Genomic DNA, 25511 nt, shown 5'->3' with positions numbered 1-25511 from the left:
TTGTTTCACTTTTGTGAGTGACCACTGACCTTTCATATGCTTTTAATAGGAACAGACGTATTCTCTGCTACACACGTAAAACTGTGATCTCTTTAAGAACTGTGTATTTAACTTCATAACTTTGGTCACTCTTTTCAGCATTGCATACGGACCTACCTTTGTAGTCTCTTAGTTTTTTATAGGTTAACTACATTACTGATGCTTGTTTTAGCAACCGAGCAGTGAGAGTGATAAGGTGATGCGGTGGCCAGCCATTAAGGTTTAATATCCCCTCTCCATTGAGATACTTTACTCCTTGAGTCTGACCCATCGCTGAAATAAGAAAGGAACACAGCATCTGTTTAAACACAGGATTTTGTGGAATCAATAGGAGCCTGACAGCCTGAAGAGAAAGATGTGACACCACCGTGTCACTGTGCATGCTGCCATGAGATGAAGATGGCAGAGAAAGGGCCAGGGATGGCCACTCTTATATTCACTAGCATCATAGTTTGTGCTGTTTTAATGGGACAAGGATCCCCTGAGAAGACAGGTGAGTGCACCACCAGAATATGCCCCTAAATTAAATATTTTATTACTACATGTGTTCATAACATAATTCCAGCTCAAGCTGTCTCTGATGGGACTCTTCCAGGAGGCAGTAAAGAGGACCAGAGAGATGCCATTCTTAGGGAGATCATTTCTAAGTGGAGTGCAGGAAGTAGTTGGAATCCTCAGAAAGCTTCTCCAGAAACAAACAAGGACCAGTCTATGCACCCTTGGGTGAGGAATATCATGGGGAGCCTAAAAACACTAGGTCTGCTCCCCAGCAAGAACCTGCCGTCATTGAACAAGCCAATTGACAGGCACCGTCTCTCTGGCTTCCTCTACAACATCTCTATGTACCTCCAAGAGATGGGTGCGGAGCTGGAGGAGGCACCGGCAGAGCCAGATGAGGAGCAGCTCTGGGAGAAGGTGCTACATTACTTTCTCCAGTCTGAAGGGAGTGCTGCAATGAACCAGTGGAATGGCCGGGTGCCACCCCGACCCAGCGTCAGAGTGCAGGACTGGTTTTTGTCCCTGAGGGGCAGCCCTCACTGGGACTGGCTTCTGGGGCTGCTGCAGAGTCTGATCAGTCTATCAGAGCGTCAGCCCCATAGGCCCCTCTTAACTTTCTTATCTCAGAACTGGAGGACAGTGAGTGCTGTGTTTGAAGCTGCACTTCAGGCTTTGCTCAGTGGGACCTATGGTCAGGCCAGTGCAGGCCTGCAGGGCTTCATCTGTGCTCTAAAGGGTCGTAGTGACTGCGCCTTCAGTGTAAGTTGGCTTCAGCAGCTGCTGCGTTTCCTAGAAACACGCAACTGGAAGCCTGTGGTCAGTTTACACCCAGCAGGGGAAGGTGCTGAACACAGTAGGAGCTCGAATGCATTTGGACGTCTAAAGCCATTCAGCTTGCCTCCTGAGGCCATGAGGCAGGATGGGTTGTCTAGGAATGCGTCTCTGGAGGATGCGATGGCCGCAGAGGATGATCCAGACTCCATGCAGAGTTTCCTTCTGCAGGCGTTATCGCGTTCAGGTGGAGGAGAGCGAGGTGGTCACATGGCACAGAAAAATCTAGCTCTGGTGCAGAGTTTGGACGGGCTGAGGAGGGGTCTCCTGCACAGAGTGGGTAGTTCTGTCTACGGTAACCTGAGGAAGAAAGTGTCACGAGTTACCATGGCGCTGCTTGATGATGTCAGCAGCCTGGTGGATGTGCCACAGCCCAACACTCGGAGCCGGTGCTCAGTTGGTGAGTATGTAGAGCAGATCGACTGGGGCTGTTTGCACAATCATAATAGATATGTATATTAAATATGTATAGATATTGAATGAATGTATGTAACATGGAAAATATGATCACTTTTATTTGTATTTATTTATTTACTTTTTATTTTTTGTGAAATGCTTTGGCAGAACATATCTTTGTTCATGCCAATAAAGCTATTTGAATTGATAAGAACTACATTAGACAATAAGCTGAGTTACAAACTTGGCTCATCCCACGGAAAAACAGGTGTCATTCAGTGTTGCACGCAGTCATACACACAATCTGATTATTGAGAAAGAGGATCCTCCAGCTTTAGTTCACCTGTCAGATGCTGCTTTATGTAGATATACTCTCACATTCAGATGCCTTGCTTCAGAGGATAAACCTGTGAATAGCAAGCATACTACAAGTGTGTATATATAATAGGTAAAGAAGTAAATCATGCATTCTTCAGCTTGTATTTAGTGATATTCACAGAGTAAAACCCTTTTTAAAAGCCTGAGCTGCATCAATTTGGCCCTGGTTTCACCTGTAGGATACAGCAGAGACAGTGACAGTGACTGACACTGCTTTAAAATCTTTATAATCATCCTGGCTGGTGAAAGCATCTCTTGTTAGCCCAGCTAATCTCTTTATCCTCTCACTGATGTCGGTAACATTATATCTTGGGCATTGTTAGCTCAGCTGCACCGTTGCATCAGACATGGTTGTGAACTGCAGGGGCTCCCAGTTGCTTTTTTCCACCACTTGTTCATTTTGATTTCCTGGTAATATTTGCTTTTCTTTTGTCTTTCTGAAGGTGACCTGAGACAACTGATCTTATGGTGAGATATGTTAGGAATATGGCTCAATATGTCAATGCAGTCTGCATATTTGATAGTACATTAGCAGCAAAAGCAGACTGACATTTCTACCTTTGTTCTGTCCCCGTATATGTAGGGGGATAAGACATAATGTGACATGGAACACTCAGGCTTTGGGTGTTAGCTCCCAGGGTCTCCCAAGTTCGCTACCATTCCTGTCCTGCCCCTCCACCGAAGCAGATGAACTAAGATCAAGACTAAAATCAGGCCACTCATCTCCAAAAACAGGCCCCTCTACACAAACAATCTCCAAACAAAAACGCCTTCATGACCAACGCTCCCAGCTCAACCAGCCACAATCAGGGAGAATGAGCGAGAGCAACAACCAGCAGAGAGAGATGGAGTTCTCCAGCTCTATAGAAATCCTGGAGGCTGTGTGTAATGAAACCATCCCAGGCTTGACAGGCGTCTCCAACTTCACCGTGTTTCTCTACTGTAAACTGTTTGAGGGGGAAAACGGGTCAGTTAATCCTGCAGAGGCCCAGCTGGGGCTTGACCTGCATGCCACGTGCTCTGATGCAGCTTGGTACCTGTCTGCTGCTGAGGATGACTTCCTTTGGGTTCATGTCTGCAGTGAGTACTTTGCACATGAATTCAACAACACCGTGTGTGCCAACTCCTCTTTCTGGCTGCAGAGAGCACATCAGGTAATGGGTCGATTTCTGTTGAGTATTTTGAGAACTTTTTGCTTAGTATTTGTGGCATGGCAAGGCATATTAAGGACCTGCACGGATACCATCATATTTAAGTTTCTTCTACTTCATTTTAATTTATTCTGCCTTTATCATTTGCAGGCTGCAGGGGCAAAGGACTACCATTTTTTTAACCTGACGAATATAGATGACCTGTGTGTGCAGCTGACAGGTGAGACAGTAGAAAGTCCGGTACTTGATGAGAACTGTCTAGCCCAGTTAGGCAGCAGATTGCTCAGTGCCCAGGCTTTCCGACACTGCTTCCTTCCCAACAACTCCGCCCTGATCTCAGCTCTGTGCGGCAGAGAGTCCCCTGACTCACACCAGTCTTTGCCAGAGGGCAGCTGGGCCGCAGCGTACTGCTCAAAAATACACAACTTCTCCCATGTTGAAACCACTGAGGAGACTTGCCAGTATACTACGTGGGCTGTGCATCATTTCACCAACTTTTCTCTCCTGGAGCTCTGCGGGCAGACACATGGATTGAGGGAGTACATTTGTCTAAATGCCACTCTCTACAATCGGCTGTTAAGGTCAATACCCCAGCTTGCTGATATCTGTGATGACCTGCAGGCAGAACTGGAGAGCAGGAAGTGCCTCCTGCAGAGGTTTTTTGACATGCTCCCAGCGCCGTATGAGTTTGACACTTCGCAGCTGTGTGTGGATCCGGCTCCACTGCTGGTGGAAGCTCTACACAAGCTGAGTGTGTGTGAGGTGGAGGGAGGGGAGCGTGAAGGGTTTTTAGTGATGCTGGGATACGTGTTGCGAGTCCTGGACTTCATGGTGGGCCTCTCTTCGGGTCTGGAAGAGGGGGAGAGAGAGGCGAGACAAGGTTTGGGTCAAGCCATCCTCCTCTCCAGTCTCCTTGACAACACCTCCTGGGCCAAACTGCAGCCAGAGGCCTCCATGAGCGTCCTTCACACTGTCGGAGTCTTCCTCCGCAGGGAGCAAAACACCACTCTCAAAGAGGACCTTCTTAGCTGCTTCAGCGTAAGATAGCTGACTGACACACTTGCACGCAAACACATTCACCCACACACAGAGCAGAGAGTGAGTGACTTGTTTTTGCTTTCACATCAGCCTGTCCTGTGGGACCTCATTCAACGGGATGACAACTCATCTGCTCTGAGGTTTCTGCTGCAGGTACAGGCCTGTGCAGCTGCATTCACAGTTTAACTTTCATGAGAGATCAGCTCACTGAGCTTTATATTTAGGTGATGCACTTTATCTCACCAGGAGTACCTCCAGATGCCAAGAGACAGCATCCGCACTCTGGTGATGTCTGCTGAAAAAGATGCTGTTAAGAGATTTCTCTCCCATATGCATCAAAGTTGGGACCAGCTACAAGTTGAAACTGACCAGGTGTGTTCTCCAACTCCTAACAACACACTGAGTATATCATTATTGACAGTTTTTATTAAGCTAATTGTGCAGTTAAAATCCCTCATCCATCTGTTGACTACAGTTCTACTCTGTTGCGCTCTGTTGTGCTGTATCTATTTTTTTAATCCGTATCACAACCCATGCATAGTTAAAGAGGGCCAAATTGAATGCACATCAATTTCTATGCTGCTTTTTTGTTTTCTTTGTCAGGCATCTCAAAAAGAGTTGCAGGCCATGGAAACAATGACCGCTGCTTTCATCCATAAGTTCCCCCGAGTGACCCCAGAGCTGTTCGTAGACCTGTCTCAGTTCATTCCCTTCATGTCTGTCTCTGACATTATGAGCTTCCCAGCCTCCCTGATAGTCAACGACAGTGTGTGAGTCACTGACACAAGAGACAGTTCTGATATAGTATCTTAATGTCCTGATGGTAACAGCTTCTGTTTTGCTCTTTAGGTTGACAGCCATTCGTGACCACAGCTCAGGGATGAAGTCACTGCAGAAAAAGGCCTTTGTAAAAAGACTCCTGCAGTCGAGTGTGGTGGGTGATGTCCCTACGTGGCCACCATACTTTCTCAGTTCCATCCTTCCACTTCTGCCTTACCTCCCAGTCAGTCATTTTCAGCAGCTGACATCACAGCAGGTTAGAGACCCTTTCACTAATTAAAAAAAATCTCTACAAAACTGTTGTATCTCTTTCACAGATGACCTTGTGTGGTCGTCACTGCCACCAATGTGTGACTGTGACATGTAGTGTGAAAGTGCTTTGAGTGTCAAAAGACTAGAAAGGTGCTATATCAGTGTAAGTACATTTACTATAATGCTATCTGACACCAAATATAAGTTCTGTAAAATATTTTGGCTGCATTTTGATGACTGTATAGTTTTTTGCCCTGAGAAATTTCCCCATTTTTGCCCCCCTTAAAAAAACTGCTTGGGCAGGAAGCCATTTTTAGGGTCCAATATCTTAAGTAAAATAACCCCTAGAGCCATGAAACTTGATGTGGGACACAGACAAAACAGTGTGTCATAGATCCAAATCATTTAAAGCAACACGTAGATGTTATATTTATCATAACTGGCCCTTGAAAATGGGGGAAAAGGGTATTAAGGCCCCAGGCAGCAACCTAAAGTATGCACATATGGACATTTAAATACTTCCAGCTAAAATACAGTATTTTATTGATGTTATACCAAAGTTCAGGGGCTGTAACATAAACAGAATGTGATATATGGCAAGTATGACAAGTAAAAGTTGCCTTTTTGAGATACCAAAGTGGCAATGTGGACATATTCCTAGGAACCATGAAAATTTGTGTGAAAAACGGATTTATATGTGGTTATTTTGTCTGTGAAGTTACAAGTCCCTTTCATGTTGTCGTCATGTTTCGATTAATCAAAATACAAGGCTTACTATGCCCAAATGACTGAAAACATTCCCAGGGGCAAAAAGCTATACAATTCTCAAAATTACATTTTTACAGAACTTATTTGTCTCAGATAGCATACACATAAGGTTTGAACAAAACCTAAAACGTAAACACAAACCTCTATCTGATTTGACACGTGATCCAGAGCCATACATTGGAGCTCTTACACAATGTATGTAGAGAAAAAAAGAGAGAACCTAAATAAATCAGAAACACTTCAACACAGGTCACAAAGACCACAGCATATATATATTTTAAAAAAATGAATTGTATGCTATGCTCTTCATCGTCATCAGGTCTCAGCACAGCTACACCCTTATGAGAGATTTTGGAGAATTGCTCTTGACCATCATCAGACACCAGATGATCACCTCACCTCGTTAAATCTTCAGCCTTCTTCAACATTTTATCTGTTGTCTCCTTTAGCTGACTCCTCTAGCAGAGTTGCTAGGCAACGGCAGCCTGGATGGTGTAAGGGGGCGCCATGTGCTCCGGACCCTCTTCAGCAAGAGGAAGAATCTGACTAGTGATAACATACTGAGGTGGGACCCACATACTTGATCTTTATGTGTGTTTTTCTATCTTTATAATCACTTACTCCATTATGTTTCCACGGAGATGGTTCATTTACAGAGCATCAGTCCTGTGCTCGGTGTTGCTCTGTGTTTGGCCATGGTACTGCATTAAAAGTTTGATCATCTGAGGACATACTTGACGTACTGGATGTGTTGCTGTTGACAAGACTCCAGAGATTATTTCTTGGCATCAATGAGCATGACTAATTGTACTGATAAGTTCAGTTATAGTTTGTTTAGGTATTGATGTGTGGTGCTGTATCAGGTATGGAAAAGCACATCAGTTCTCTCTCCTCATTTCCTGTCTGTCTCTATTATGTTGCTATAGGGGAGAGCAGGGTGAGCTGAGCCTGTTTTTACTTGAGGTATCTTTAAAGTGTAGGTATGACAGTAACGTCTCCAATTAAAATATGTACATAATATTTCAGGACATGGTGCATCTCTTGGAATAATCACTTTGAATCTGAAATAAATGATTTTCAAAATACGACTTTCCAAAAAAGAGCTCTCTTGGCTCAACTTGCCCCTGATGAGGGGTAAGTTGATCCTAGGGAGAGGATAAGTTGAGCCACATGGGCATAAATCTTATACCTTGTTCTTTTTACTTCGCCCAGTTGTGCCAAACACATGTATTGCTTTAAAGTCATCTTGTCGACATTGTCACCTGAAATATGGACTTCCCATTCAGTACTCTCTGACTGCTATGTCCAAATCCACAAGAGGAGTCTAAGCCCTGTCTGTCTTCTTTTTAAAGAAACATGGCACAATGCTTTTTGATCTAAAATTCAAAATGTCACATGTTTTTTTGTGATCAAATGTAAGAATGCAATGTAGAATTATGGTAAACCAATACTTAAGTAATAGTCATAGGTAGGCCACTGTCGTCAAATACCACCGGACACACAGAGGCAAACCTTTTTCTGCAGTACGAGACACATCAGGTGCATCAGTTTTTGAGGCAACAGGCAACAACCCAAGTCATCTAATACCACCGGATTGTTAGTGGACGTCGGCGTCAGATACGGATGCAGAGAGGAACATGTACATATACATGTCATGAGCAGAGACCTCAATCTCCTGTGAAAACAGCAAAGACACAGTGCATGTGACAAGCATCAATTGACCTGCCGTCCGTGAATGTCCAAAACAGACACAGACGGGTTTCTAGCGTGTCATATTTTGATCTGTACATCAGCTGTCAAAGCAGCAGTATTTGACGAGTTGGGATGTATCATGTTGACGTTTTAAACCACCTCCGCCATCTAAACAAACTTGTATCATCTAGCAGTTTAGAGCTCACATCAGGCTGACAGTACAACCTTATATTGTAACACCCTAAAGCAATAACACACGTGAGATTTTTCCAACATGTCTGTAAATGTTCAAACACAAGAATCATTATTCCTTGAACATAAAAAAAAATCACTTTGAATGATAAAAACAGCTTTTTGAACTTTGAACATGTTCTCACCACTCATTCCATGGGTCCCTCTCCATCACAGGGTGAGTAAAATGGATGAGTCTTAAATAATTTGTGGTCACATGACCAGTTTTTTCTATGATTGCCTAGAGACAAGGGGTGGCTCAACTTCCCCACAGGCTCAAATCACCCTGCTCTCCCCTACAATAAAGGCAAAAATGCCGAAAAATAAATTTTTAAAACACGAGTGGCAGCTAATATCCTTTTGCAGGTTAGGAGTCCTCACATGTTACCTGGATCCAGTGGACCTGGGTTCATTTCTTCAGGACTCAGCTGTGTCCTCGGCTCTCTGGCAACAGCTGGCTCAGTGCATGTCCAAGGGGTTCATTAGTGCCAGCGGCAGGGTAAGCAGCATTTGTTCTCTAGTCCACTACAGAAAATCTGCTTTAAACCACTGACATCCTCAATGTCTGACTAACTGTCTTTAACGGTTTCATGGACAGCTGTCCTCCTGGTTGATACCAGCCGTTGAGAGCCTGAATGTCAGCAACATCACTCCCACACAGATGTCTGCCCTCAGCGGTCTTCTGCCTCAGCTAGGAGCTTCCTTCTTGCTGTCGTTCTCCTCACAACAACTCCTGGAAATCCTCTCACAGCCAGGATTACACAGATACTCCCCTGCACAGGTCAGCAGGAAATTGTTCTTCTTTCCACATGTGACTTCTTGTCATTCTTATCTTGGGCAAAGTTAATACATGTTCTCCACAATTTTGCAGTATTAGATATTATGTAGTTAACTGTAAAAGTTAAGTTTGATTAAAAGAAACGTCATTAGTTTTTTCCTCCAAGATGCTGCATTGAACCATGAAGCATCACCCCTTTTTACTAAAAAGAAAAGCTAACCTTGACACTGTGTGGATTTTTGTAATAACTGTACATAAAATAAATTAGCTACAAAATTTCTAGAGAAATCAAGAGGATACACTTTGATGAAATATGTGACCTTTACCCAAAAAACATATATTATATATATAACATATATTTTTAGTAATTTTTCAATACTTTCCTCAGGCTTTTCAAATGTTATCCAAGATTTCAGAGGACGCCACTGTAAGTAGACATTTTCAAAAATAGCTTTTGCTGAATTTACGCCAACTGCACTTTCATCACTGTGCTTCTTTCTCCCTGCCAGCTCACCATGGAAAAACTGTGCAGACTGAAGCCGTTACTTGCCGGTCTCTCCCCTGCTGTGCTCTCAGACCTCCAGTGGCCTGAGATTGGTGAAGCTGCCCACTGCCAGTGCTGGAGGACATTGCTAACTGAGCTTAAGCCCGGCCATAGAGCCATGCTATACAATGCAGTGCAGGAGGTGATGGTGCTATTATCTGTTTTCAGTACAACACTTATCACTTCTCTCATCTTTTCATTCCTCCTTATAACTAGCTGTGGCTCGCATTGTTCTCGCATAATGTGTTGATTGACGCAGTGGCGGTGGACAGGTTCATTTTTTACTCTTACAGATAAAACCTCTGGGAAAATATCACATTTGGTAAAACCAAAAAACTGAGTTACTTTAGTGCTGCTAATCCAGGCACTATGAGTTTCTATTATAGCAAGTGCTCATTTCACATGCAGAAACCTGCTTTGTGTTGCCTTTACAGGGAAATTTTGCCACCTTTTATGCTAATATCTAAACAGTGTTGATGGTAAAATACTCAGTGTGTGCTATATTGACTGAGAAAGCCAAGTTCTCTTGCCAGGATGCATTGCGTCCAAGCTTCTGACTCCCATAGCTTCTAGCCTGCTAACCCATAGATTTTACTTTGTTGGCAAAATCATAGTGTAGCTGAGGTTATTAAGTTGGGCATATACTTCTGCAAACATGGAGGCTGCATAGTCTAAACTAGCATGAGCCAAGACGTTAATTATTTTTCACATTGTCCATGTCAGTGCATGACTGCTTCAGTCCTTCATGATAAAAGCCTAATTTAAATTACAGTATTTTGCTAAGAGGTAATAAAAATAGACTATAATATTGTTAGGTGATAAAAATACTCACTTAACTGTTATCTGTCCTCTTGGCCCTGCTGGTTGTTTTTTCCAGTGCATCTTCAGGATCCTGAAGAAGTTCTCCAGCACACCTTTGTCCAAGTGAGGAGTAAAACTTTAATGCATAGTAAAGCTCACACAGGCTCTCACACTCAGCGGCTCATGCTGGTTGGCGACAGCATCCAACAAAAACTCCCCCGCTGAAATTTATTGCAGCAGGATGATTCAGTTTCTGTTGGCATCTGAAGGCATTTTGAGAAAAGGCACCACCAGTCGGTGTTTGTTCTCAGCAGCTCAGGTTCGGGAGGGTCCCCATCATCCATATCCTCTTGTAGCCGTAGCCTCGGTTTCTCTCCGCTGCATTTTTTCAACCGTGTACTCTGGCTCAAATGAATAGGGTTGAATATTGAAGTCAGCCAAACACTGTAAAATGTATCCTCATCAGTAACATCGTCACAATTAACTTATCTTTTTGGATGCCATTTTTGCTGTTGAATACAGCTAGTTTGCAATACAAGCGAAGAAAACAAGTATGTTTATGAATGGAATCTAGAGCACGGCCCCAGCTACCCAGAGTGAAAACCCGCCTGTAGTTTTTCCTGCATCCAACTATGTCACTGACATGTAAAATGACCGCTCTGGATGCAGACAAAATGACAGATTTTGCAGCTGTGAACTCAGCACACTGAGAAATTTATGACTTAAATTGACTTTATTTACTATCACCACTGACTAGACATCCACATAAAAGGTGGCAAATTTACCCTTTAAGAGCTTCAAGGTTTAGATTTACTATGTTTTTGTTGTTGCTGTGTGTCAGCAGGCTCTACACTTGCAGAACATCACTCAGCAGGTAAACTGTCTATTACCATTCATCCCCTTGAGGAAGCTGACGGAAACCTTAGATGGGGAAACAATCCTGAGAAATATCAGCCTGTACAGAGACATACGCTGGTCGCCACAGCAGGTGCACATTTTATTTTAACCTACCTTTGTGTGCTGTTTAACAATGCATTGATATGACAACAATAGGTTTGCAGTTCTCTGACTAAAGAAGAAAATGTTACCAGCTTCGGTCTTTGGTCCCATTAATCTGCAACTCATTGGATATGCTTCACATGAGCCTTTCAGGATATTAATACTCCACACGCATCAGCTGCCATCAAGCTAATTAGTTTGGATGTAGTACAATGGTGTGGAGGAGTGTAGCATAAATTAATAATGGCTACCTTAAAGGGATTTTGTCACAGCCAAGAGTGTATTTCACCTCCTGCTCTCAGCCTAACAAGACCTGAGTCAAATCAACAAAGATTGCCCTTTTCAGTTGGTAGCTGCACTGAAACCTTTTGTGGCACAGAATACCAAACCTAAAATATTGTACTTAAATCACCCTAAAGTTGTTTCAATACCCCGTGTTAGTTGTGTGATTTAAACATTCAACTCAGTCCAACTCCCAACTTATCAAATACCAACACTTGGTCAGTCAACCTCAGCATCAGACACCAGCGCACCAAGGCACTTTTAGAAACAGTATGAGACACAACGGGTGAGAGCATTTTTTGACACTTAGGGCAACAAAGGTAGTATAAAGAGTAACAAAGTCCTCATCGGGCAGGTGGGAGAGGAGGTGGATGAATCAAACAAACTCTGGACCTTCACTAGGAAGACCGCTGTTTGTGTCCCGTGTAAGACAAAAAGTCAGTGGAGTCGGGGCGTCGGTGGCTTAGTGGTAGAGCAGGCGCCCTACGTACAAGGCTGTTGCCGCAGCAGCCTGGGTTCGACTCCAGCCTGTGGCCCTTTGCTGCATGTCACTCCCTCTCTCTCTCCCCCTTTCACACTTGTCTGTCCTATCAAATAAAGGCTAAAAATGCCCAAAAAAGTATCTTAAAAAAAAAAAAAAAGTCAGTGGAGTCACGGGCGGATTATGAAACAATGGGCCCTTAGACACTGATATGCAAAGGGCCCTACCACATCTCCTACACTGGAGCAAGACACACAGGTGGTTGTAGTGGTTTTACATCCTTTTATAGTCATATTTTGTGCAGTTCTTTTGCATCTTTTTGTGTCTCTTTGGGGTGATTTTGAGTCTTCTTCTGGTTGGCACATGTTAATTTGAGTGACATTTTGCAAGGCCCATTCAGTAATCCATCCATGAATGGAGTTATGTACAACATAGTGTGCTAGTATGTGTAGCATGCTATGCTGCTGACGTTACATTACGTTAGTAACAAACGTACTCATTGTAAACCATACCATGGTGTATATTTCTAAATCTTACCATGTACTTTTGTTGCCTAAACCTAAGAAAGTAAACCTAAAAGGTTTTTTTTCCTACCTTCTAAGTTGTTTTTTTTGATAGACTACATGCATTTAAGGAGCAGGAACTGTACATTTCTAGTGAAAATGGAAGTTTATTTTTGACAAGACACGATGCATGTAACGAGCGTCCAAAACTGACGCTGGAGTGTACCTAGGGCGTCATAGTTTGATGCCGAGGGCAGCTGACTAAAAGATGATATTTGACGAGTTGTGAGTGAAAATGTGTTGAAATATTAATAAAATCCTTATATAGTCAGTTTGAGAAATATTTTGTGAGATTGGAGTGTCATGTGTGATGTATAATTTTAAGCAACATGCCTGTGCTGTTCCTCAAATCAATCATGCAGACAGTTATCACTTTAAGTGAATTTGGGTTTGACCTAAAACAGATGCCACTGTACACATATACAATATAATATGTGGTACAGTCATGTCAGTGTTGTACCACCGATGTTGCATTCCAGATCCAGTCTGGGGATTTTTCAGTGTGTAAGGAAGGTGAACTGCTTTTTGAGAAAACTTAAAGTTTTAATGTTCATTACACACTTAAGTATAACACAGTTGGATTAAACAAACTATGTAAGAGTATGCAAGTCGGTCTGATGCTCAACTCCTGTTTTATCTACCTATACAATTCTGAGATGTTTTGTGTACAGTACTTCATTCTTGGTCTGAGAGTGGCACAAAAGGGAAGCTTCGAAATGGAAAGAGTTGATCCTCTGGGAAACTGTAATGTTTTGGCCAAATGCTGGCATTAAAGGAGGAGTGAAGGGATCATCCAAAATATGAGTGGACAACAGGATCCATCATCTGTGATATCTAGGATCCCAAATATAAGGAGTATCAACTTTCACAGAAATTTGACCGTAACGTGATTTTTCACCCATCTTTTAAGCATCACCCATGTTTGAGCCACAGTAGTGATGTTCTGGTTTCTTAACACAGATGGTATCAAATATTTTGAACAGTTGTATCCCAAATCATAAACTATCTTCAAAGTGACAAGTGCAAACATGACAACTGTACATGTTTGTTTAGACATATAAGAATTCTGTGGTTACAACAGCTTGAATACTAAAATCTGTTACTAAAAAATAAAAATGTACAATTACAGAAATGTATTTGAAAATCCAGCACCACCCAATCAAAAGAAAAGAACAAGAAGGCCTTCACCACTGGGTCTCATGAATCCATGTTCAGTGCCAATGATATTAATGGTGCCACAAGTATCAAAACATCCTCTGAAACTTCTCTCACACAGCGTAGCCAAATTTTTTTCGTAGTATGTTCACTATATTTTAATACTCACATACTTTTGTCAAAATATACCAAAGTATGAGTGTGAGAAAACAAACTTGTCAAAAGAGGCTTAGATATGTAAAAATAAATAAATAAATAAATAAATAAATATACTGGAAAGTAGTAACCTTTGATTAAAATGTCATTTGTTTTAAAGTATGCAGTCAAAATGCTGAGACTTTTTTTTTTGTCTCTACAGGCTCAGCTTTTGTTCAAAATGATCCACAAATTTAAAAACATTACCAGCAACACGGTAAGGTAAGTTGGATTTATTGCTCCAGAGCATTCAGATCTATAATTTCAATCATTAAGTAATTTTACCTGCAAACTGAACTAAAGACTCAGAACCTGCAGTCATTTCCAGGTGAAATACTCACTCAATAAACAATTTAAATAACGACCCCTCTCTTGCTTGTAGGGATCTGGGTCATATTGCTGGTGGAATGAGTTGTGACTTCCTGAGGCTTTGGAGCAACGATACAGATTTTGCAGAGCTGCTCCAGTTTGTTAGTGAGCTGCCTGGAGGCATGAGACCTGCTCTGGTGAGGAACACATGCTCAAACCTTCCTGATACCCTTAACCCTTCTGATATGCAGCCATGATTCATTTGTTTGTTGTTGTGATTCTGTAGCAAATTCTAACAAGTTCAGATGTGTTTTGGCTGTGTTACCAGCGAAAATGTATCGTAGACGAACTGAGGAAACAACCGGAATTCGACCTCAGTGCTTTGAGCTCTGGGTTTGCTGCAACTTTACCGTAAGTATCTTGTTATTAAAGGTCATTATTTCTCTGTTTATCCAAAGATAACTACATTTATACCTCTGCTCTGGTCTTTTCCAGTGTGACAATGATAGAGGGCTTCTCTAATGCCTCCTTCAGAGCCATTCTGAGCCACATTCAGGCACACTTTGCTGAGTTCCTCAGACTGCCACATTACAAGCAGACAAATTTGGCAGAGAAAGCCGTAACTGAGCTGGTAAAATACCAACATGACCAATACAAATGCTGTGTTTATTGCATATCAGGAGTTGACACATTGCTGTATGTATTATGTAGAAAAGTGTGACTAGAAACCAACTGCTGTGTGTAATTAAGAAACATCTTTCAGTGAAAATAGAAATCATAAATTAACCTCAGGGTGATTAAGATGATAAAAACCCTGAGCATCAGAGCACACTGGAACTTAGATTTGCTATTTCTGGTTAAATTAAATCAGGGCCTGCATCAGTGATGGTGACTCATGTATTTGATTTGTATTATCACATTAATGGGGCAGAAAGAGCAAACTCTATTTGTTGGTTCAGGCTTCTCAAGTGAGCACACAAGAAAAACAGATAAAGATAGGGATTCAGAACATAACCTGCTCAGCTGCTTTTCACTCCAGTGAATCCATATTAATGTGAAATCCCTATAATCCAGGCCCACTGACTGTCTGTGGTGCTCTGCAGGGCTCCTCTCAGAGTGATGGGGAGATTGATGGCACCACTCTAGATGTCCTGGGGCCTTTACTGCCTTTCTTGGACCGGGACAGTTTGGCTCTGGTGGACAGAGGAGCTCTGGCTCTGCGGCTGGAGGAGATGAGAAGTTTCTGCCTTCCTAAAGAGGCTCTGAGAGATATTAGTGCCCTGCTCACTCAGAAAGACCTATTTGGGTAAAAAGAAACACATTTACTGTAGAAAACATGACATATCCTGGATATGACACCTGGATCAATACTATGTTGAGAGCTTAATTTAAATAGTTATTTAAAAAAGGAATTTATTGGCTGCACACATATAACCAAAAACAGTTGGGAATTTGCAAAGCATTTAAAATGTTATATATATATATATATATATATATATATATATATGTATATGTATATATTTGTAAAAAAAAATACATAAAGCAGGACATTTTAATAACAACTATATGACATGTATCTTTCAAAAATATTTTGACAAGTACTTTAATTCAATAAAACAGGAAACTTCACGCTATAGTTATGACACCTAAAAAAAGGATGTAAAGACTTTGATTTCTTAATAATGCCAATAACTATATTTCTCAGCTACACACATACAACCAAAAAGACCAGACAAAAGTAATGATTCCGTATCAAAAAATTAAATGCTTCTTCCTGTGTTTAATCATCAGCCAGTCTATAATGGATTAACAGAGTGCTGCAGGGATTATATTTGTGTAGGGTTAGGGTTAGACTGGATTTTTCCACATGATTTTGAATAACTGTAGAAAGTGGGAAACAAAAGTTTATGATACTTATGATTTGTTCAGCAACAGAATCTCCACAAATGAACATTGCTTTTATCATTTTTGAAGCGTGAATGCAATCCCCAGAGCTAAAAAGCTAATGTTAGGCTATAAACAAACTACACCACAGTCGCATGACTTAATGTCCCCACCACATCGAGGCTGTAAAGCTGTGCTCGGCATGATGACGTTCTGTATTCTCATTTAGCCACTTGTTAGCAACCGCCTTTTTTGAGATACATAACAGCCTCTAAATTCATGTGTGGTATTTACCGACGTATTTTATGTGGTTGAACAAAATGGAAAAAATCACTTCAGCTTGTGTCAGCGACAGACCTTATTTCAGGCATCTTAAACTGTTCACTAATCCACTGACTTTGAGACAAGGGAATTGTAGGTGCTAAAGTCATTTCCATTATTAGGGCTCATTCCTGTGTAGCACTGTGTGCCTGACAACAAAGGTTGATTTGGGCATGGCGCTTGAATGCCTGGAAATGTTCTAAACTCTAAACTCATGTCTCTAACAACACTAAGCGTCTACAGGTAGCGACTCTGTGAGGCTGAACAGTGGAGCTTTGAGCTAAATGCTAACACGAGTATGTTAACATGCTCACAATGACAGTGCTAACTTGCTAATGTTTGCCATGTTCACTGTCTCAGTTTGGTGTGTAAGCATGCTAACATTTACTAACTAGCAGTCAACTCAAAGTCTGGCTGAGGCTGCTGGGAATGTGTTTAGTTTTGTAGGCATTTGGTCAAAAACCAGATGGACAAATTTATATTTCAATCCAATGATGGTGCTAGATGAAAATTTAAAAGATACCAACTTTATTAAAGTTCATCCTGAAGGGAACATGAAGATCTGTGTCAGATTTTATGGCAATCCACCCCACAGATGTTGAGATATTTCAGTCTGGACCAAAGTGATGGACAACTCGATACTGCTTCTCGTATAAGTAAATGATTTATAAGTTGTTTTAAAAAGACAGCCTCAACACCTGTTAGTGCAGAGTGGTAGAATAGGCTGTGGTCTGAATTCATAAAATGCCTGAAAGCAAAACATGCAAGCAGTAAGACATAAAGCAGCAATGATGGTAAGATGTGTGTGCTTGTTTGCCAGGGAGCCATCTAAATGGCAGGTTGGGGATGTGGAACATTTGGGCAGGCTGGTGTTTTCTCTGTCAACAAAGCAGATAAACTCCATCCCACTGGTAAGCACCCAGATGCATTTACCTAAGGAAATATTTGATTTCATTGCACTTGACAAGCCTAATAATACGTGTTTCCCCTGTGCAGACAGTGTTGAATAAAGACACAGTGGAGCAGGTCCTGGTGGGTCAAAGTCACTGGGAAGACAGCATGGTGGGTGGAGTCTGTGTTACTCAGTGTATGGACCAGCATCGCCAGAGACAGCAGACTCAGAGTCTCATTCGAGGGATTGTCAAAGCACGGAGCAGGCGAGCAAAAGGTTCAGTAAATGCTTCCTATAACTCACAGAGCCATGGTGATACTGTGTCTAACGCTGCGTTAGTTTATATTCATATCAGTGTGCTGAATTCACTGGCATCTCTCCGAGCAGTGCCAGTTCCAAGCTGTGCAGACATCAGAGGGACGTTCCCTTCAGCTTGGACCTCCACTCAGCTCAGCCGTATGTCACCAGAGGATCTGAAACAGTGTTTAGAAGTTTTTGCTCAGGACGCTTCAATGAGCTCAGAGCAGCGCCGGGCACTGTGGGTGAAACTAAGACAGGTCAGTAAAACTGTGAAAAGCCACGGGAAGTTTAGAGTTTGTCTCAGATCATTATCTCACTCAGAGTCTGGCTTGTAGTGCAGCAGTACTGTCCAACTCCCAGTTAGGATCTTGTTCCCATCAGGCATATCTAAACATCAGAGCACAGTTCTTGGTAAAAATGCATCATCCCCAAAAATGTAAGAAAAAGAATTGATTTGTGGTGCCTGAGAATTACTCTTTTTTTTTGTGGCAGACAGCAGCGGAGTATGGTAGTTAGTTCATGCTATTATGACAGGCCCTTGAGCCTGATTCTAAACTAGCAACTGTATATTGTATCGTCTTGTATCATCGTATTGTATCAACATACATATCACCCAGCAATCATAATTGCAAATTTGTATATGACAAAAATACCAAAATAAATTAAAAAAATGATGCATTTCACTGAATATTTTTATAGTTTATTTAAAGTTTTTATAGTTTATGTAGAATAAACATAATTTTGTTAAAGATTGCAACTAACTTTTACGGAGATGGGTTCACCTTTCTGAGGGCATATATAGCAGATGTCACCATTTTTATTTTAATATGAGCTCTTCTTTGAACACATGCATATATCTGAGGTGGCAATCTGAATCACTTGTAAGGGCCAGTTCTCTGTCTAACACATTGTTGACAGCGTGCTCTCTCTACAAGCCCCCCTATATTTATATATAGTCTATTTACGCCCCTGGCAGGCAGTCACATCCTTGCTGATACTCTCTAACCCTGACAGAGAAGGACAGCTGAGTAAAACGTATAGTGTTTTAACATCAACATAATTCTTCATTCAATCCAGTCCTTCAGTCCGGTGAGAGAGCTGAGAGCAGATCAGTTGCTGGCTCTGGGCCCAGTGGTGACTGAGATGGGAGAACGAGAGCTGCACGACGCCACTCTCACTGATCTGGGTGTGTTGGCACATCTGGGGACACTGACAGACTGGAGCCCTAAAAAGGTTTTGAATTTTTCATTTTGATGTAAGACTTAAAGTAAATGAAAGGATCTCCTCCTGAAGACTTTAAACATACCCATTAGTGTGTATTTAAAGGAATACTTCACCACAAGATGATGATTTGTATATCAGTTACTCACCCTGCCTTACCTTGAAGTTGTGAAGAAAACCTTGTTTTTCTGGCATACCTCCACAGCGAACGAAAAATCCCAAAACAGAGAAAACACTTGATGAATCAAAGTAAAAGAGGTCCAAGTCAAAGTCCGATGAAAATCTCATTTATCCAGTCGTATACTCAGTACTTCCCAACCACATGCATTTTCTCTAAAACCTTGCTATTTAAAAGACTTCTGCATCAACAGTCTTACCCATGGACAAGTAGCATGCCGGGTAAGCGCCTGCGTTTGAAGTCTGCTCAATGGAGTGTATGAGCAGAGTTTAAAGGCATGCGCTTTCCCAGGTGCATTACTCATATGCAGAAGTGTTTTTGACATTAAGGTTTTAGTGAAAATGCATGTGTTTGCAAAGTACTGAGCATACGACATGTATTATACTGCACAAGTTTTGTGAGTGTTTGTAAACAGATGTTTGGGTTCAGTTTTGCTGTTGTTAAACACGGTCCCCAATGACTTTAATTCATCAAGAGTTTTCTCCATTTTTGGATTCTTCCTTCACCGTGGAGGCCTGAGAGAAAAAACAAGTTTTCTTCACAAATTCACCATAACACAGGGCGAGTAATTAATATACATCTGATCATCTCATGGATGGAGTATTCCTTTAATGTCTCAATTATTTATTTATTTTTTTCCCAGATGAGAGCAGTAATTTTAGGAGTGATGCGGAAACGCAAACTGAAAGTGGAGCAGTTATCAGCTGTTGATCTGGCAACCTTTGGCCATCTGATGTGTGGTCTGTATCCCTCAGAGATGAAAAAACTGGACCCCTACAACCTCAGGTCAGTCAAAAAACCTAACGTATAAACTTCCTCCATCGCCATCAAAATAATTTTGACATATATAGAATATAGGTAAATGACATCAAAACAAAGACAAGCATCCACAAAGATGGGCATATACAGTCCAAATGGTTTGACGAATATTGCTAATTTGTATACAAGGTAGTACTTACATTATATGCTGACATAACAGTACTTAGCAGCAGTGGAAACAGAGCCTTAACAGAATTACTTGCTTTAGGTTTCAGAGAGTAAATACTTTCACATCCACCTGCTAACAGATGCTAACTAACAGGAGGCTGGTGCACATTTCCTAGCAGCACAACCCTCATAAAACATACTGCATACTCCTGGGGGAGGATAAGGTCCTAAATCTTTTTCCTCACACTGCAGTATGGCTGTCCTGTTCCTGCGGGAGACATCCCTTCCATGCACGGAGCAGCAGATAGAGGCGTTGACAGGCCTTTTGTCCAGACCTGAGGCCTTTGGTCAAGTCAGTGCTTGGGGACCAGAAGTTTTCACTGAAATTGGGACACTGGCAGGTACAGTAGAACATAACATCCCCGGGAGTATAAACTTTTTGTGATCACTTTTTTCCAAAGAGTGAGTAGGGTGGGAGGAGGAAACGGCAGGTCTTGGATGGATAGGTACAATTAAAAACACCCTGAGGGCATAAAACCTTTATACTTCCTGCCTTATACTTACTACCTTTATACTGATATAGGGAACATTAATTATCTGACTCAACAGTGTTTGTGTCTCTGTCCAGTGGGCCTGGAGGACATGGTGCTGTCAGCTCTGGTACAGGAACAAGTGGAGGGAATCACCCCTGAAGCCATCGCACTGATGTCACCAAAAAAGATGGCAGTGAGTTTCACCCATATCTTTAGGGCTAACCTAAAGAACAATGTTTAGCCTCAGAGGTACATCCGTAGAAAAATAATCTCATTGTATTTCCTAGGGGTACAACTATGGACCGTTTCAGTGCTATTCTGTTGCTAGGGCAACAGCTTCTGTCCCTGTTTACTTCCTGTCAGCTACCAAGGAAAGAATAAAAGAAGGAACAGTGACAGTGTTGGAGAAGTCAGACTTTAGTGTCAGTTCTATTGGAGTCAATGGGACAGGCACTGCAAATCACACTTAAACCGTCATATCTTTGTTGTTTCATCTTTAACTGAAAAATCCTTTAACCAGATGTCGTCATGACTGTTACGTCTTTTCTGTTTTCTTTGTCAGCCCCTGCATTAACAAACACTCCAACAGGAAATACAAAGAAACCCATTTAGAGTCTCTAAGAAGCACCAATGACAAATGTGGCAAATTTGTTTGAATTTGAGTTATATTACTTTCACTTCTACAACAATTATAGTCTCATTAGATGTAAAAGAAAGTCATCATTAGGCCTTCTTCATGAACAGCAATCTGACATGATACAGTAGAAAAGGCACAGGTGTAACAAATAATGACATTAATGTCAGTTGAATTCCAATTAGCTGCCTCAGTTTCAGGGTTCTGGTACTGTGCATGCTGGCTGACTGTCACACTGTCATGACTCACTGGGACACTTGAACAGAACAGAGCCATTGTAGATGTTATAATTAAAACCTGGGCTTTGTTTTTAGCATGACATGTCAAATTTTTTTGCTGTGAAAAAAGATGTAGCAATTGTGAACAGATGTTTTATTTCATTTTTTTTATCGTAAAATGAGCTGCTTTCATCAACTTTGTGGTTTTCTGAAAATGATAGTTTTCTTTTTCAAACAGGAAATTCGTAGATGAGGCAACCAAATTTCATATATTTTTCCTCACAATAAGTGCTATATATGTATATACAAATGTGTGTGTGTATATATATATATATATATATACATATATACTTTTTAGATACTTTTTTTTGTCAGACATGTTTTAGAAATTTTTGTTAATTTTTTAGGACATTTAAGAAAATAAATTGTCTTTGTCATGAAATGGCACACACAGTTATATTTCTCCTTTACCTGTAGTGCTATTTATCAATCTAGATTGTTATGGTGTGAGTTGCAGAGTGTTGGCAATATGGAGATGTCTGCCTTCCCTCAAATGTAATGGAGGCAGCAGCACCAAAAATATTTGAAAACCTAAACAGTGACACCTCTTTCCAGAAATTATGACCGATTACTCAAGATAATCCACAGACTATGTTGTGAGCAGTTTGATGTAGGAACTATTTTCTTTCTATCAAACCACACCTGCCAGTAATATCACCGCGCAGAAGGAAGCGTGTATCTACTGCTAGTTCACTTAGCACCACTGAGCTAGCTAACAGTACAGCTCGGCTACGGAGGACGCAATTAATATTTACAGCTCACACTGTAACAGGCACAAGCATCTCGTCCATGAATAGATGCATGTGTCCTTCCTCAGAGTGATACAGTTTATATAAATACGTATATACTGTCTGAATGGCTATATGTCATACCAATGTAAAGAAACCATAGTATGGTATATTTTATGGTACATCTGTTCAATAATCATAAGAAAAATAAATATATATGTCAGGGCGACAAAATACATGCAGAGTGCGTCCTCTCATATGACAAGGTGTGCTGTAGCAGTTAGTCAGTATTTATGTTGGGTGTGTGACTGACAGGTGGTGTTCAGTGCAGTTCAGATGTCGTGGCTGAGCGCGGAGCAGGCGTGGGCGGTCACCGAGGAGCAGTGGGCAGAGCTGGACTCCGAGCAGAGGCACGCTGTCGGACTTGCTCGCTATGAAGGAGACGTCCTACTGGAGCAGAGAGGTGTGTCTTGATAAAAAATGATGGTGATAAAATGTCCTTTTAACAGCCTCCTTAATAATGAGGCCATTACAGCTATTTTATCCCAGGAAGACTTTGTGAGTGCATATACTTTTATTATGGTAATACTTGTTTTCACTAACCAATATGATTTTTATGTTGTGTTTTTACGGAGATGATAAATGCACTGTTTCTCTGCTCCCACAGGGAGAAACTCGGCTCCAGCGGCAGACAGCTTCACCGTACGCTCACTGGCTTTGTGCGTCTTGTTGTGGCAACTCATGTAACATGCTGGAGCGAATGTATTTGTCCCTTGACCTCCCTTGGTATCATCATATTTGTACTTCAAATAAATATTTTGAACTGTTCTGTTTCCTTTGTGCATTGGTCCTTTAATTCAAAATTGCTCTTGATTTGCACTCTGCCGCATGTTTCACTTTTATGTGAGATATCAGCTAGACAAAATGTAGATAAGTGTATTTATATATAACGTTTTGTTGGAAAAATCAAAGGACACAGTGTGATGATTAATGTTTATTTAACAGAGAAAAGGGCTTTTCAGACTTCACAGGATGTGTGATTAAGCAAACACACTTGAGATTATATTTTATTTAATTAAATAGAATTAAAATAGCTTGAATTATTTCCCTTAAACATCAGACACTGGTGTTTATAAAAGACCTTTGAAATCCTTTCCCCGTTTATTTATAACGTCTGTTGACACACTAACCTGCCTACCATCAGGCCCTGTGGCCTCTGTGGGACCTTCTTCCATCTATGAGGACCTAGTTTACTAATTTCATTCCAGAAATGCTGAAGCTTTGATTTATGAATCTTTTCAAAGTACAATACCTGCACTTTCTACTAACATCATTTACACCACCTGACTGTTTGATCAAATCAAAGACTCTTTAAACTTTTATAGATTATATGTGTTATATTCAAGTGAATAATACTGAGATAATGTGTGTTTTTTACTTGTTGGCATAAAAGATGCAACAGTAAGTGGTCAGACTCACTTATTAGTGAGAAAGCTGCAGAGAGGAAAAAAGCCAAATACCAGCAACTTGTCCAAGACTGCCGGGATAAGGGGTGGACACCATGGCTGATGACGGTGGAAGTTGGATGTCGAGGATTCCCAGCTCAATCTGTGTGGAATCTAGTGACCAAGGTTGGACTGAGAAGCCACTTGAGGAAAGCAGCCGTTTGTAGGCTGGGAGAAGCGTCAGAGAGAGCCTCCTGTTGGCTCTGGCACAAGAGAGAGGACACAAGCTGGAAACCGGGAGGAGAGGGGCAGTGACCTGGCCAATCACTGCTGACCCGCCAACTGGAGGGTGTTGTGGTTAAGGGTCGAAACACCCAGAGAAGGTTGGGGACCACCTGATGACCTTTCCTCCAGGCCAAGGCTTCACCCATTAGAAATGGGTGTATGTTAGCATCGTAGATGTATTATACAACTGAACAATTGACTGGCCTGCTGTATCTGTAAATCTGAGGATCCACTAATCCCTCCAAATACTGCTGCATGCAGGTATTTTTCATTTCTCAAGCATGGCACTGCATCCCAGATGAGAGTAAATTGCAAAAACTATAGTCATCCTGTGTGATGGTAATACTGAAGTGGTAAACTACAGAGTGAAACTTTTAAGCTCCCAGGATTTTTGATGTTCGGAGCAATACAGCAAATTATCGCTGACCTGGCTGTTCAGTAGAAGCACAAGTCAAGTTACAACGTCAAGGCAGCGAGGAAACTGTTTGTTATATTCAAGTGTATTTATATGTTTTAATAATTCAGAAAACTACTTGAACAGTTAAAGAGAATTTAAATGCACCCACTTACAGGATGCTGACAAACTTTGGTCTAAACCCCTTTTCTATCATTGAGTAAACTGACAACCACTGGCTGAGTGATATATTTGATGGATATTTCACATTATATTCAATCCATAACAATAACAGCACATAACAACCGATAAACTGTACAATTCATCTCAATAATGAACACAATAACTGCAAGAAATTTGCATAAAATGAGCCATTAAATCAGTTTGGAGCAAATTACGTCCTGTTAATATTTCATCAGAGGGGTTTTCCTGATATTTTTAGGATTTTCTTACCTCTTTGGTTGTTTTAACTGTTTTCACTCTTTCAGACACCGGACGTGGCTGTTCAGCAGAGACTGAAGGCTCTGTATATAACTTGTGTTCAGGTCTCAACTGCGGCCTTATCATGTGAGATGTTTGTAAGTTAAAATTTCTTAAACTTTAAAAGCAAATACGCAACAGTGGTGCAGTGGTTGGCATTGTCGCCAAGGGCTGTGCGTACATCCAAAGACCGTATTAGGTACCAGGTGCAGGACAAACAGGTGAAATCAATCTCTGGGTACTCCGGCTTCCTCCAACTGTCCAAAAACATGCAGGTTAACTGGTGACTCTAAATTGGCTGTAGGTGTGAATGTGAGTGTGAATGGTTGTTAGTCTCTATGTGTCAGCCCTGTGATAAGTTGGCGACCTGTCCAGGGTGTACCCTGCCTCTCACCTAGTGTCAGCTGGGATAGGCTCCAGGCCCCCCGTGACCCCTAACAGGATAAGCGGTGATGGAAAATGAATGAATGAATGAGTTCAATGAGTCATTGAACTATAGTTATCTTTACTGTTGATCAATATTTACTGTTGTTGTCCATCTAACAAGCATTCAAATAATGTTTCCAAGAAGTTGAATTTTTTGCAATACAGTTTCTCATCATAGACACCAGGATAAGCGGTTACGGGAAATAAATGAATGAATAAATTTATTTTAGTTTTCTTCACAGGAATAAATGAAATGCTGGGACACATATGTCTATTGTATGTTTTTGAAAAGTTCTCTTCAAGAAGGCCTTGCAACCCCCTATGAGGCTCTGGCAACCCTAGGTGGGGGTGGGGACCCCCAGGTTGGGAACCAGGGGTTTATATTATACTGTAGCTCAAGGTTTCTAAATGAGATCTAGAGACT

General features: G+C 41.4%; 1 protein-coding gene across 1 annotated transcript; it reads left to right on the top strand.

Annotated features, from left to right (window-relative positions):
• The first annotated feature begins 1446 nt into the window (after positions 1 to 1446).
• LOC125903313 (stereocilin) lies at positions 1447 to 22840 on the top strand. The gene is made up of 28 exons (XM_049600173.1): positions 1447 to 1768; positions 2586 to 2610; positions 2726 to 3296; positions 3444 to 4331; positions 4422 to 4484; positions 4578 to 4703; positions 4935 to 5101; positions 5181 to 5367; positions 6581 to 6696; positions 8421 to 8553; positions 8653 to 8835; positions 9221 to 9259; positions 9342 to 9518; positions 11022 to 11165; positions 14016 to 14074; positions 14235 to 14358; positions 14490 to 14572; positions 14657 to 14792; positions 15265 to 15467; positions 17187 to 17277; positions 17363 to 17534; positions 17646 to 17815; positions 18636 to 18791; positions 19601 to 19743; positions 20137 to 20285; positions 20513 to 20610; positions 22373 to 22520; positions 22725 to 22840. Exons 1-28 carry the CDS (start codon positions 1447 to 1449, stop codon positions 22802 to 22804), a joined length of 4953 nt encoding a protein of 1650 aa, XP_049456130.1. The 3' UTR covers positions 22805 to 22840.
• The last annotated feature ends 2671 nt before the right edge of the window (positions 22841 to 25511 follow it).

This window comes from Epinephelus fuscoguttatus, linkage group LG2 (genome assembly GCF_011397635.1).
Source record: "Epinephelus fuscoguttatus linkage group LG2, E.fuscoguttatus.final_Chr_v1".
Taxonomy (NCBI): domain Eukaryota; kingdom Metazoa; phylum Chordata; class Actinopteri; order Perciformes; family Serranidae; genus Epinephelus; species Epinephelus fuscoguttatus.
This window is presented reverse-complemented; position numbering and strand designations above follow the sequence as displayed.

What these genes read in the sequence shown, in the direction of transcription:
- LOC125903313 (XM_049600173.1), top strand. Translation starts at nt 1,447, where the DNA reads ATGAGGCAGGATGGGTTGTCTAGGAATGCGTCTCTGGAGGATGCGATG. An exon ending in GGGTTTGCTGCAACTTTACC is followed by an intron (nt 14,573 to 14,656) that starts GTAAGTATCTTG and finishes GGTCTTTTCCAG; the next exon opens with TGTGACAATGATAGAGGGCT. An exon ending in ACTCAGAAAGACCTATTTGG is followed by an intron (nt 15,468 to 17,186) that starts GTAAAAAGAAAC and finishes CTTGTTTGCCAG; the next exon opens with GGAGCCATCTAAATGGCAGG.